Here is a 13869-nt window from a genome sequence, read left to right on the forward strand (position 1 = left end):
CAGAAGGGTATGCCTGGGAAGGTGGCTCTGTGTTAGAGCACTTGCCATGCATGCATGAGGTCCTGGGTTCAATTCCCCAGCACCACATAAGCAAAAAGAAAAAGCTTTTATGGAGGCCAAGATGAGAGAATCTCCTTTGAAGCCAGCTCTGGATGGCTTCAACTCAGTTCCTGAATTCAACACCTCATATTGGCACAATAACATTCCTTCATGAAAGTGTGAAAGTAGAGCTCTTCATGTAACCAAACAGCTCTGGACATATCTAGAATGATTGGCTTATATAGGATCTGGAGTCTTGGACTTGGTTTATTAATTGAGCACTTTCTGATGTAACAAACATTTTTTTCTAAATGTTTCCAGGATATCTTTAATTACATAACTATACAGTGGCATCTATCTTGGCTCTAGAAATTCTAATGTTAGATCAAACTTTGTGTTTCTGTAAAAGAAAACAGTATATTTGTTGGAAGCCACATTATTTTAGATGGAATACTGGAGTCTATTACACAGCAAGCAGTCTGCAAGCAGCCTGTTGTAACAAAGACTTGCAGTCCACAAATACACTTAGACAGCTTGGAAACAGGACAGAAAGGGGGGGGGGAATAAAAACAACACCAAGAAACTAATCAGCACCAAGAGAGTGCTGAATTGGGACACTAAGATGACCAGAGACAAGCCAGGAGACGGCACACAGGACATGATTAAAGAGACATGTGGCATGGCATCTGGTGCCACTGCTGGGACAGCCTAAATAGGGCCTAAGCAGGAGGCAGGTCTACAGGAAATTCCCAGTCCCAGGCACTGGACTATCAGTTTGAGTAACGTATCAGCCAAATGCCCATGCCTGCTTGCAGGGATCCAGCCCCACCCATCAGTTGGGAGGCAAGTGATGGATGGGTCATTTCCTTCCCCCTGCATGAAAACAAGATGCCAGACCCCACCATCTACCATGTGGCCAATAGTGCACCAGCCACACCTGACCTCCTTACTTAATATTACTGAATTAGTAAATCAATTTATAAAATGTTACATCCTCTTTATCATTTTGTAAACATTCAAAAATTTTCTTTTTGTATAAGCTATATTTCGTGAGCTCCACCTCTGAAACAATAATTCTCACATTCACCAATAATTAAACATTCTTCTTTTGAATAGTTTATTTCTTCCTTCTTCCTCATTCCTTCCCTTCCTCTTTCCTTCTCTCACTTCCCTACTCCTTCCTTCCTTCCTCTCAGGGTCTAGAAGAGATGCTGTAGCTCAAGTGGCAGATGGTTTTATTTCTTTGTTAACTTCAATTTTTGTGAGAGATTGATCAATATCTTTGTGTGCTTGATTATTTCCCCTAATGTCATATTTACTTTGGCCTTCTATGAGATAACATGGGTGTTTTATTATAGATAACTGGTGTTTTATTATAGCTCACTCAGCAGAACAACTAAATGTGCTAAGAGTGAATCAATCACAAGTTTTTCATCACCAGTGATTAATTAAAGAAAAGTGCAAGCACTGAAGACACTTTGGGGTTCTCCCCCAAGACAAAATGTAGAGATTCTAGTCTATTAATCCATCATATTTTTTAAATATATATTTTATTGTAAAGATACAGTATAGATTGGTTATACCATTATATGAGTTAGGTCATGAATACATTTTCAATTGAGCATTGTTACCCCTCCAAGAAAGACTTTACTACTGTTATGACTTTTTCTAGAAAACCTTTCCATTTTTTCTACATACGATTTTTCTCCTCTTTGTGTGTGAGGGTGTGTGTGTGTCTGTGTGTTTTATGTGTTCTATGATGAACCCTGAGCTGTGTCTTGTAGTTGGAGGACTCCACATCTGCTATATCATAAGGTCTCTATCCTGTATTGGTTCTGTATTGCAATTTCAATTTTCTTACAGATCAAAGACTTTCCCCATTTGGTACAATCCTAAGTTATTTCATTTATGTGAAGCAACTTATGTCTGTTAAGCTGTGACCTCCAGGTCTTTCCACACTGGGTGCATTCATAAGGTTTCTCTCCATGTGTTCTTTGATGGATGTTAAGGTGTGCCTTCCAGGTGAAAGAATTTCCATGCCTGCTACATACATAACATTTCTCTCAGGTGGGTTTTTTTTCTGATGGACAGAAAGGTGTATGTTCTGGATGAAAGACTTTCCACATAGGTTACAATCATAAAATTTCTCTCCTGTGTGTGCTCTCTGGTGGATAGAAAGTTGTAGCTTTTGGCTGAAAATCTTTCCCAAATATGACATTCATAAGGTTTCTTTCCTGTGTGCATTATCTGATGGACAGTGACGCTTGACTTCCAAGAGAAGGACTTTCCACACATGTTACATTCGTAAGGTCTCTCTAATGTGTGTGTTTTCTGGTTCACAGTAAGGTTTCTTTTATGGGTGAAAGACTTTCTACACAAGTTACATTCATAAGGTTTCTCTCTAGTGTGTGTTCTCTGGTGGACATTAAGATTTGATTTCTTGATGAAAGATTTTCCACACATCTTACATTCATAAGGTTTCTCTCCTGTGTGTGTTCTCTGGTGGCTAGTAAGATATGCCTCCAGGAGAAAGACTTTTCACAAATGTTACATTCAAAAGGTTTCTCTTTTGTGTGTCTCCTCTGGTGGCAAGTAAGCTTTGATTTCTCGGTGAAAGACTTTCAACACACGTTATATTCATAAGATGTCTCTCTAGTATGTGTTCTCTGGTGGCGAGTAAGGTTTGATTTCTTGGTGAAAGACTTTCCACAGTTGTTACATTCATAAGGTTTCTCTCCTGTGTGTGTTCTCTGGTGGAGAGTAAGATATGCCGTCCAGGAGAAAGACTTTCCACAAATGTTACATTCAAAAGGTTTTTCTTTTGTGTGTGTTCTCTGGTGGCGAGTAAGGTGTGTCTTCCAGGGGAAAGACTTTCCACAGTTGTTACATTCATAAGGTTTCTCTCCTGTGTGTGTTCTCTGGTGTCTAGTAACATATGCCTTCCAGGAGAAAGATTTTCCACAAATGTTACATTCAAAAGGTTTCTCTTTTGTGTGTGTTCTCTGGTGAACAGTAAGCTTTGATTTATGGATGAAAGACTTTCCACAAAGGTTACATTCATAAGATTTCTCTCTAGTATGTGTTCTCTGATGGAGAGTAAGCTTTGATTTATGGGTGAAAGACTTTTGACACATGTTACATTCATAAAGTTTCTCTCCTGTGTGTGTTCTCTGAGGGACAACAGGGTGTTTCTTCTCAGTGAAAGACTTTTCACACTGTTTACATTTGTCAACTACAGAAGACACATGAGTACTATATGCAGCACACATCTTACCGGGTTCACTGAAAACACCCATGCTCTGACAGCCAGTGACCTTTTCTATCCTTATCCCTAAGGAGTTCACATTATTCTTAATCAGTTCTGAGTTCTGTATGGAGCTCAAATGAAAACTTCTTATAAGTCTCACTTTTTCCTCCCCTTGCTTACTATTCAGGATTGCTACTTCAGAGAGATACTTCTTGTGACTTTCCTGGCAGGTGCTAATCACATCCTCCATTTCTGGGGCATCTAAAATGAATAATAGAAAAATAGACAAAAACATAAATAAGACCCACAAATTCCTTACTATAATGATATTTTCTCAAATTCTGTTACTAGATTTTCAAATATCAAAGCATTGCTTTATACAGAATATATACTTTTCTCTGCAATGTAGTAATTAAGAAAGTAGTACTGACATTTTACAATGGAAAATAATGTTTTTCTGTATTTCAGATTTTTATATTTTTCTCAAGGAAATATTTACTCAAATTATTCATCTCCATACTCTTAATGTTTCCATTCTGAATCTCCCTCTATGCCCAGCACCACAGATAAGAAATTGTCCTGATCCTATTTTCCTCCTACCTGCAAAATACTAGTTTAAAATAAAATGAGATCTCCTTACTACATTTCTTATTGTCTTCTTAGCTTTATGAATAACTTCTCTACAGATAAAGAGAATTGCTAACATTAACTACGTGGATCATCAAATTCAGTTTGTCTCCACGAGAATTCTGGATTGACAATTCCTTGAGACAAAAGATCACCTATTTCTTTTCCATACATGACTCAGGGCACTAGGAATCCTATTGCTCTGTACAGCTCAAATAAACAGACCCACTGGGCTCTGGACCCAACATCACTATTCAAGATGCTTTAACTCACCTGTGAAATTCTCTTCTGAGCCTTCTCTTGTCCATGGTTCTGCACCTTGCTCCAGCTTCACAATCAATATAGGTTTAGGAACACAGTGCCCTGTGAATAAGAAATAGTGGAGAACTATTGCTCTTGCAGGGTCATCATTAATGTAATGTTGCAGACATCCTGTTCACTGGGTTGCTCCTAAATCTGGTTTCTCAATTGTTTTATTTTTGGGGAGTGTGATCAGTTGTGGGGCCTGAACTCTGAGCCTGGGAGCTGTATCACACCTCCTAAGCTCAAGGCTAGCACTCTACCACTTGAGCCACAACGCCAAATTCTGTCTTTTTTTCTGCTTTATTGGTGCTGAGGAATCAAACACAGGGCCACAAGCATGCAAGGCACGGGCTCTACCACTGAGCCACCTTCCCAGCCCATGGTTTCTCAATTCTTAACAGCTCCATGGTGTACTTTCCCCCAGCTTTGCGTTTATTTTGCCCATGTGTGGCTTGAACTCAGCACTTTTGCTCAAATCTAGCATTCTACTAGTTTGTGTCTTGGCTACATTTCTAGTTTTTGAATGGTTAATTGGAGATAAGAGTCTCATGTTCACTTTTCTACAGTTGCTGGCTTCAAACCAAAATCTTCAGATTTCAGCCTATAGAGTATCTAGGATTCCAAGCTTGAAGCAATGAAACCTATGTCAGGTTTGGCTTACAAATACACACTTTCACACTTTCAACCACTGACTTCCAGATAATACTGACAGTAGTAATGTATATTCTATCTAGTCTGTAGATCCACATATAATAATCACCCCAAGTCTGGGAAGTCAGTTTCCTGTTAGTGGATCATAGTTTAGAACTTTTGTCCAACTACTAATTTGCCTTCTTAACGAATGAGAATAAAATTAGCTCTTGAGTTACATATAATGAAGTTGAAGTTTCCCTTAGAAAGAAATGACACTTCTCATGGACTGGAATCTTTTTTTTTTTAACAAAATGTAATGGTCCAAAGGCTTACACTTGTAACCCTACATTTAGGAGGTAAGATTAGAAGAGGCAGGCTTAAAACCATCCTGGGCATGGAAATTAAGAATATATCCCAAAACAAAATCCAAAATGGAGTTGTGTCTCAAGCAGTAGTGTGAAAGGCAAACAATATCAAGCTCCCCAACCTGAATTTGGCTGGCTTTTATACTAGCAGTTTTTCACCTGGAAATGGACTGGAATCTTATACCTAAATACCATAGTCAAATGTCTACTAAAATAAAAACACTTGATCTTACAAATAAAAGTGACCTTTGCTCACCCAAGGACATTAGGTTGCTATAAGTCTCCAGCATCACTTCTCTATGAAGGGCCCTCTGACCAGGATCGAGATCCTGCCACTCCTTCCAGGTGAAGTCCACAGCCACATCATCAAATGACATCAGCTTCTGTAATGGCACATTTCCATCAAGAAATTAGATCTGGGTCATGAGAATTCCAACCTGGAATTTCATTATGCTGCAGGTATGCTTTTGTCTTACATTAAATGTTTGCAGCTGGCTATGTTATTTTTTCACAGGGAAAATTAAATAGCAAATTAGAAATATTTGACAATACATAAACCTGGCCATTAAAATATACAGATTTGCAGGGCATTGGTGGCTTATGCCTGTAATCCTAGCTATTGAGGAGGCTGAGGTCTGAGGATCAAGTTTCATGGCCAGCCCAGGCAGGAAAGTCCATGAGACACTTATCTCCAGTAAACCACCAGAAAACTGAAAGTAGCACTGTGACTCAAGTGGTAGAGCACTCACCTTGACCTGAAGAGTTGAGGGACAATAACCAGGCTGAGAATTCAGGCCCCAAGACCAATAAAAATTACAGATTCCCTAATGTATGCAAACACATTTCTGCTTCTAGCAATAGAGACAAGATAAAAATTCTAAGGAGACAATAATCTGGCATGATGACATTAAGTCTAAGGTGCTGTCTAAAAAATTATATTATTAGTTTTTATAAAATTTTAGTACATATAAGCGTAACAATGAATTAAACAAATATTTTCTCTTCATTTACATTTACTGCTTCACTGTAAACCCTATTTAGACCTTCTATTAACAAGTACTCTCATAAGCAAGCAGAACACATTCAGGATATCACATGGTATACAGAACATAGAACATTACTAGATCAAAGAAAAGCAGTGTCCACATGAATATTATAAAACAGTAACAGTACTCCAGAAAGTAGCTAATGATTTATTGGGCCCTTATAAGATTTGATTTAGTTCCCACATAAAAATATCCTAGGTTATCCATGCTTGGTTTAAATACTAAATATTGAAATGTGGTCTTAGATACCCTGATATTTCCTTCCTATGTAAAAAAGAACTGCTACCATGAAGTTTTGTAAACTTTCTCTACATTCTACAATACAAAATATAGGTGGGAGGGGAATAAAATGTTCCTTGAGAAGATTTTCATTTTAATAGGACTTCATGGAAGGTGAAGGCAAATTGATAGAGACTAAAGGAACACTCAAGATGACAAAAATGATAAATATGACCAAATGGTCAAATGTGTTAAATATTCCTGAGTCATTTCTCCAGTAGATCCCTAAAGATATATTTCCACTTTTGTTAGTTAATAGTGAAATTTCTCAGAGATCAAAATCAATTCCTGAGCAAACATCTGTGAAATTTTGCAACAAATGATATTTCTAATAGAGAAAATCTCATCACTGTATTTTTTTTTTTATCAAAACTACCTATCTTATACTGGCAGTGAATGAAAATATTTAAAAGTAGTGGTATGGAAAAAGAAAACTGAGTACCACGACAAATGAAGTTAGAGCAAAGAAAACAGAATCAGGTGAAATCAAATTTTCTTGTAGTTTATCAATTGGAGGAAGGACGTCCTTTTCTGTATGGATCTCTGAAGTTGAGCTGAAGGGGGAAAAGGTTTGAAAGGTTGGAATTCCAGCCTGACAGCATTGAGAGCACTGAGAGCTGGCTGCAGAAGGCGTAAAAGAGAATTCTGGAGATGGTTAAGAGACTGGAGGGCAGGCCTTTTCCTTACTGTTGGAAAGATAGCATCTGAAACTGAGCTGCTGTTCACCTTGAAGGCTAGGTAAGGTGAACTTCATGTCTGCATTTTCTCTGGGCACCAGTCTTCTGTCTCAGGAGAATAAGGAAACATGTTTTCCTCACAACCTGTTGTGGCTCAGATTGTAATATTAATATAGATACTTCAATTTTGCATGTTATCAATGGTAATCTTCCCTGTGTGAACTCAAGGAACTATGCTTGCTTGCTGGTAACCAGAGACCAAGTGCCAGAGAGCCTTTAGAACCCTGATTTCCCCTAAGTCTATCTGTTTATGTTTTTGTGTTTCTCTAATTTTCTTTGTTTCTGGAATCCTGTAGAACTCTCTAGGCAACAATTTTCCTATACAGTGGGTAAGAAAAATGTCAATCTTAAGAGCAATGTCAGCAACATAAAGCTGATCACTAAGAAAAACTAGTTCCCAGATAGATCATTGAAGAAAAAAAAACTGAGAGACATATGGAGGAAAGAGAGAATGAGAAAAGTAAGAAAAAATGATTCAAAGATAGATACAAAGAGAGAGAAAGAGAAAAATAACCAACACAAGTGAGTAGAGAGAGATTATAGAGGAAAGAAATCTTGTGAGGATACTTTAGAAAACAAACAAGATTTTGAAAAAAGACCATAAAGTTTAGCAACACATATAGCCTCAGCTTCAAGTAAGACCAAGACCATGAAGTAATCCAAGAAGTATATATGGAGAGTAATTTAAGCACATATAGGTTAATCATTCCTTAAGAACACACGAAGGTGCGTATGACCACACTATTTCAGCAATTCCAGGAAAATTTCATTGAGATAGTTTAATATTACACATGAGAATGAGATCTGGTTGCAATCTACCCTTCACCTTCCACGAGATGTAACCTGCTCCGGGGCACTACATCACGTAACAGGTATGACTACATGTTATGACAAGATGAAACCTAGACATTCTGAAGCCAATCTGAATTCAATTTAGAAAGAATATAACCATTTAATCTGCTAAACCTACAAGTAATCTTTATCTCCTAATCTACAAGCCATCTTTTTCTGACTTATGAATACATTCCTGAGGCTGAATCTGTGTCGTTGGCATTGTTTGTAATTCTTGGAAATCTTTAGGTTCATATAATGGAATGGAAAACAAATGAGAAATAATAAAACTCACCAGAGATCCATTCATTCTGTCTTGCTGCTGACAATGAACAGAAGACTCTAGAAGCACGGCTGAGATATAAAGCAAATGACATATTCAGAAATAAATCTGTGAGATTTGGGGTCCAGAATTTTCTCTTGCAAACATGATACATGGGCTGCAAAACCATAAAGTTGTCCTAGAAGAATCTTTAATATCTCAGGCTGAGCATTAAAGTTTCCAAGAAACACAAATGCAGTCCATTTCCTGACAGATAGATATTATTAAACAAACTAATTTCTATGTTTACGTACACATTAAGTTCGAAAAAATGAATGTTCCCACAAATATTATTGAATACTTGAAAGCAAAAACATATCACATTTCCACTAAAAGTATTTATTACTGAATATACTTCGGCATGTAGGAACTGCTTTTTTTTAATACAACGGTATCCTAGGCATCCATTGGAATTTGTGTTCTACCTCATTCATTTACATATTTTAACACCAGGGAAAGCATGTATGATGTAGTTTTCACACAATTTAGAGAAAAAATGTCTACAGAAGATATTTATTGTGTTATAATTTTTCAACAATGGTTGTCAAATGGCACATTTCACTGTACCCATTGCACACCTATGCAATGACTTGCAATTTCCGTTTAACATGCTTTGGCCAAAGGGACATGAGTAAAGATGAGGTAAACCCAGGTTTGAGAAGTCCCTAATGTTCATTTCCCTAAACAGTCTTGGAAAGAACCTTGACCATCCTAAAGATACAACATAAAATACTCCATATAGGAGTGACACACCTGAAGATAAGCAACACCTACAAAGCATACAACCTTGAGTAAGACATATTACCTCAAGTTTTCTTCTGTGATTTTTCTTTAAAGGCCAAATTTCCCTGACCAATACTTTCTGTACTACCAGGCAAAACCAACCAATAAGAGCTAGCATTAGCAAATCCTTAGATGGGACATTTAACATAAGTTTGCATGATTACATACTAAAAATCATAGTGGTAACAGGCTGAATAAATTAGCAAGAAGAGGATTAGGGATTACTACATTAATAGATACTTTGTTATAACAATTACCCCACCATCCCAAACCACAGCCTCAGGTACCCTCTCATAACTTGGCTCTGGTTTATTCCTCAGTCCAGCGCATCACAATTCCTGGAAATTAGTTTAAATCTTGCAACAACACAAAGTGATTGACAGTGGTATAGGAAAGAGTACCACGTGAATCTGGTGCTAAGGGAAGTAGCAACAATTTTTGTAATAGGCAAGGGAAGCTAGCAACATCTTCCCCTTCCTGTGCTTTTCTGCTTCGTACCTTTAGGGCCTCTCAGAATTGACAAGGTCTGTCCATTTAGGATGGAGATTCCTATTCATAGGGTGCTCTGCTTCAAACATTGCTAGGCTTCATTCCTAAAAATATAGGACAAGCACTCACTACTCCAATATCCCATATACAACTGTCTCTAGAAACAGGGTCATGTACAAATACTTGTGAGATCCACCCAGGAGATTAAAAACTCAAGCCAAACAGATTAAATTATCTCTAGGAGAAACAACACAGAAGCCCCAAATACAACTGCAATGTAAGAGGACTCAAGGCAGGCATACATCTCACAATTTCACTAGAATACTTCCTGTACTCCTCTTACACCTGGGCAAAGCAAATAAAGTCACATGGGTTAATAGAAGAATCCCTTGGTCTTGGAGTACAAATGCACAGCTCTTGTGCTCTCCTCGTCTGGACAATGACCCAGCTTGCTCTCAGACATTTGGAAGCCAGGTTCTTGCATCTGAAGGCCCAGAGGCTAATGGCAGCACAAACTCCTGAACCTCAAGCAAATTATCAACCCCAGACTGGAGAAAATCGTGGAGAGGGAAGTAGGCACTTTGGCTCAAGTATAAAGCTCTCCCTCTGAGCTGAGGAGCTCAGGAATGCTGCTTGCAGGCCCAAAGTTCATGCCCCACCAAAGAAACAGAAACAGAAAAACAAACAGAAACCAGTGGAGGGGAGACTCCCGCGGCAATCACACATTTCCTACCTGACATCAGTTCCAAAGCATGAGATTCCTTCAAGTTACAGCTCCCAGGCTCCACTGCACAGAGCTGGGCACCAGACTCCTGGCTCCCACCTGTGGAAGGCCAAACTGTACTTCAGGGCACTTCCAGCAGCCAGGCAAAGGAAAAGAATCCGGAAGAGGCAGACTTAAAATGCCCATGGTGGGCGGGAAGGGGGCGGGAGACACATGCGCAAGAGCATCTTCTGCCCCACCTCCACCCTCCAAAAAACAAAAACAACCCAGGACTTTCAAAGAAAATATCCTCCATGGAGACTACAATTCCCACAATGCTCGGTGCCACCCTGCTGCAAACCTGGGAACAAGTGTGCTCTTGTGCATTGGGACTTTTCTCTGCCTGCTGTGGGAGTTAAGCTCAGTTTCTTCTTGAAAACCACTGTTTCCTCTTGAAATACATAAGACCAACCAGAAAATGGATATATATGGGGAGAATTGGATACATTGGATTTTTGATTCTTAGTTCTAATAATGAAATTGAGGTTATGAGACTGCGTTGCTTATTCCTTTCTGTTTATTCAATGCCTGTGTTCTGGTGAATGTAAATTATCTCTGTTTTGTCTTAATTTTTTTTAATATATCCCCTCCTACTTTACAAAGATATTACCGGGCGCCGGTGGCTCAAGCCTGTAATCCTAGCTACTCAGGAGGCTGAGATCTGAGGATCCCTGTTCAAAGCCAGCCCGCCCAGGAGAGACCATAAGACTCCTATCTCCAATAAACCACCAGAAAACCGGAAGTGGTGCTGTAACTACAGTGGTAGAGTGCAGGCCTTGAGCTGAAGAGCTGAGGGAGTAGCGCCCAGGCCCAGACTTCAAGCCCCACAACCGCCAAAAAAAAAAAAAAAAAAGATATTCACAACCATAAACTAATACCTGTGTCATTTCCCATTGCTGTAATGAAAACACTGGCATACAATAGTGAGATTGTTAGGTAATTATGCAGCATAATACTTCTGGTGATTTGGATTTCACAAAATCTAACAATTAATTTTCCAGAAACTCCCCAATTCTATCTATTAAATCAAATGAATTTTTGTTTTTTTCTGAATTTGCATTTCTTTTAAGGATTTTGTGTTTTGTTTTGTTGTTGGTCCTATGGCTTGAACTCAGAGCTTGGGCACTGTCTGTAAGCATTTGCTGTGCTCTATTTGCATACCCTTTAATAATTTCTTCAGGTATCTAGTGAAAAGTTTCCTCACAGGGATTCTTATGAACATGGCATATCACCTCCATTTCCCTTCAAAGAGATAGTGGTTTGGGGGGTCAGGGATGAATGCAGGAGGGATAGAAGAGTGAAGTTTAGGCTAGGCTATGTTGATGTGAAGCTTAATCACTTGCAAACCAGTCTGCTTTTGTCTTTTCATTTTGCATGTGAATATCTCTTTAGACTTCTTACCTGTTCTCTGATCCTAACAGTTCCTCTCAGTAGCTTTAGGCTACATATCTAAGGGACCTCGGACTTGTCTTCTCAAACCTTTACCATTAAAATGTGCAATAAATCTTTTGTCTCCTGCCGCAATCCCATCAGAGCACAAGCAAGGCTCTGAGAGCCAATGGGATGATAATTAAGGAGACAGAGTGATGGCTGATGACACAGTTCAGCTATATTTCTCAAATGCTTGAGTAATATTGGTCTAGACCCACTGTGCCCAAAAGTGCAAACAGCACACATCTTTCCTCATTCTATTTCAATACATCTTTTCCACCCAAGCCTCCAGACAGGTAAAGCCCCAGGCCAAAAAGCTAGAACACACACTTCCTCAAACCAATAAAGGGCAAGGACTTGCAGTGCTGAGGGTGGGAGTCAATTGTCCTGAAGCCTTTGCTCACATTTTGTCTGCTCCTGGCAGGCACCCCAGGGTCTACAACAGTCTCCCTCTCTCTTATCAAAGAACCTACCCTTGTCTCTTACATGTTTATTGGGATTTTTTGTAATCCCTTCCATAAAAAATAATTGGGAAAGATTGGATTGGTAACTTTCACTTTTGATTTTAGTTCTCCAGTGTATGGGTTCAACATGTCTCTATTGTGGACCAGAACTATTCCTCATGAAAATGGGAATCAAAGAGCATATTTGAATGTATAGACTTCAACTTAAAAGCACCTCTAACAATATAAAGAAAAAATAATTTCATTCTTTAAAACTAAATTCCTGGGAAGTGGCACTGTGGCTCAAGGTGTCGAGCGCTCGCCTTGAGCTGAAGAGCTGAGGGATAAGTGCTCAGGCCCAGAGTTCAAGCCCCACAACCAAAAAAAAAAGTCCTCTCTAAAACTAAATTCCTGAGAGACAAAGAGATAAAACTGGGGTGCTTCCAACAGTACCTGTGAAATGTAGTTTTCTTTTCTTTTCTTTTCTTTTTGTTGGTCATGGGGCCTGAACTCTGGGCCTAGGTACTGTTCCTCGGCTCTTCAGCTCAAGGCTAGTGCTCTACCACTTAAGCCACAGTGCCACTTCTGGCTTATTCTGCTTATGTGTTGCTGAAGAATCGAACCCAGGGCCTCATGCATGCAAGGCAAGCACTCTACCACTGAACCATCTTCCCATCCCTGAAATATAGTTTTCATTGTTCAAGCCTACATTTGTGATGGATTTCTTTATTCCTTTATCCTTTTGTTTTGTTTGGTTTTGTTTTTGGTTATGCTACTTGAACTGTGAGCCTAGGAACCATCCGTTAGCCCTTCAGCTCAAGCCAAGTGCTCTACATTGTGAGCTAAAGCACCAATTCTGGTTTTCTAGTTTTTATTGGAGATAAGTGTCTCACAGACATTGCTGCCCAGGCTGACTTTGGACTGCAATCCTCAGGTTTCAGCCTTTTGAATAGATAGGATTAAAGACATGAGGTACCAGCACCCAGCTTGCATTTCTTTTCTTTTATGTCTCAGCCTTGGGACTTGAACTCAGTGCGTGGACACTGTCCCTAAATTTTTGCTCCAAAATAGCACCCTAGTACTGGAGCCACAATTCCACATTCGGCTTTTTCTATGTATGTGGTACTGAGGACTTGAACCAGAGCTTCATACATGTTAGGTAAGTACTCTACCACTGTTGCGGGACAACCACAACACCAACAGTGTTTTGGAAGGGCAATGGGATGATAATGGAACAGACTGAGAGAAGGCCAATGATGAATCTCTCTTTATTCCAGCAATAACCTTAGCTATAGACACTTTCCAGATCGGTCCAATGCTTGCATCACATTGTTCTAGTACTCACTGAGTCAACAAGTGCATACCATATGCATCTTTCCTCATTCTAGTTCAACCTTTGTCCAACAAACACCTAGAGGTAAGCCCCTAGGCCCAGAAGCTAAAAGGAACACTCCCTCCTACAAAAAGGGCAAGTACTTATAGCCCTGAAGGTTGGAGTCTGTGGTTGGGGAGCTTTTGCTCACACCTTGCC

At 39.3% G+C, this 13869-nt stretch overlaps 1 protein-coding gene across 1 annotated transcript in view; it reads right to left on the minus strand.

Moving 5' to 3' along the window:
- The window catches only part of LOC122123323 (zinc finger protein 568-like), a 63917-nt gene that overhangs the window by 12651 nt on the left and 37397 nt on the right, over nt 1–13869 (minus strand). The window contains exons 3-6 of the mRNA XM_042697676.1: nt 8403–8461; nt 5471–5597; nt 4187–4276; nt 3314–3370 (exon numbers count right to left, since the gene is read on the minus strand). Of these exons, the coding sequence (XP_042553610.1) occupies nt 3314–3370; nt 4187–4276; nt 5471–5597; nt 8403–8461 (333 nt within the window). The remainder of the gene's footprint in view (nt 1–3313; nt 3371–4186; nt 4277–5470; nt 5598–8402; nt 8462–13869) is intronic.

This window comes from Dipodomys spectabilis, unplaced genomic scaffold, assembly GCF_019054845.1.
Source record: "Dipodomys spectabilis isolate Male_0828 unplaced genomic scaffold, ASM1905484v1 ptg000227l, whole genome shotgun sequence".
In the NCBI taxonomy this organism is placed as follows: Eukaryota; Metazoa; Chordata; class Mammalia; order Rodentia; family Heteromyidae; genus Dipodomys; species Dipodomys spectabilis.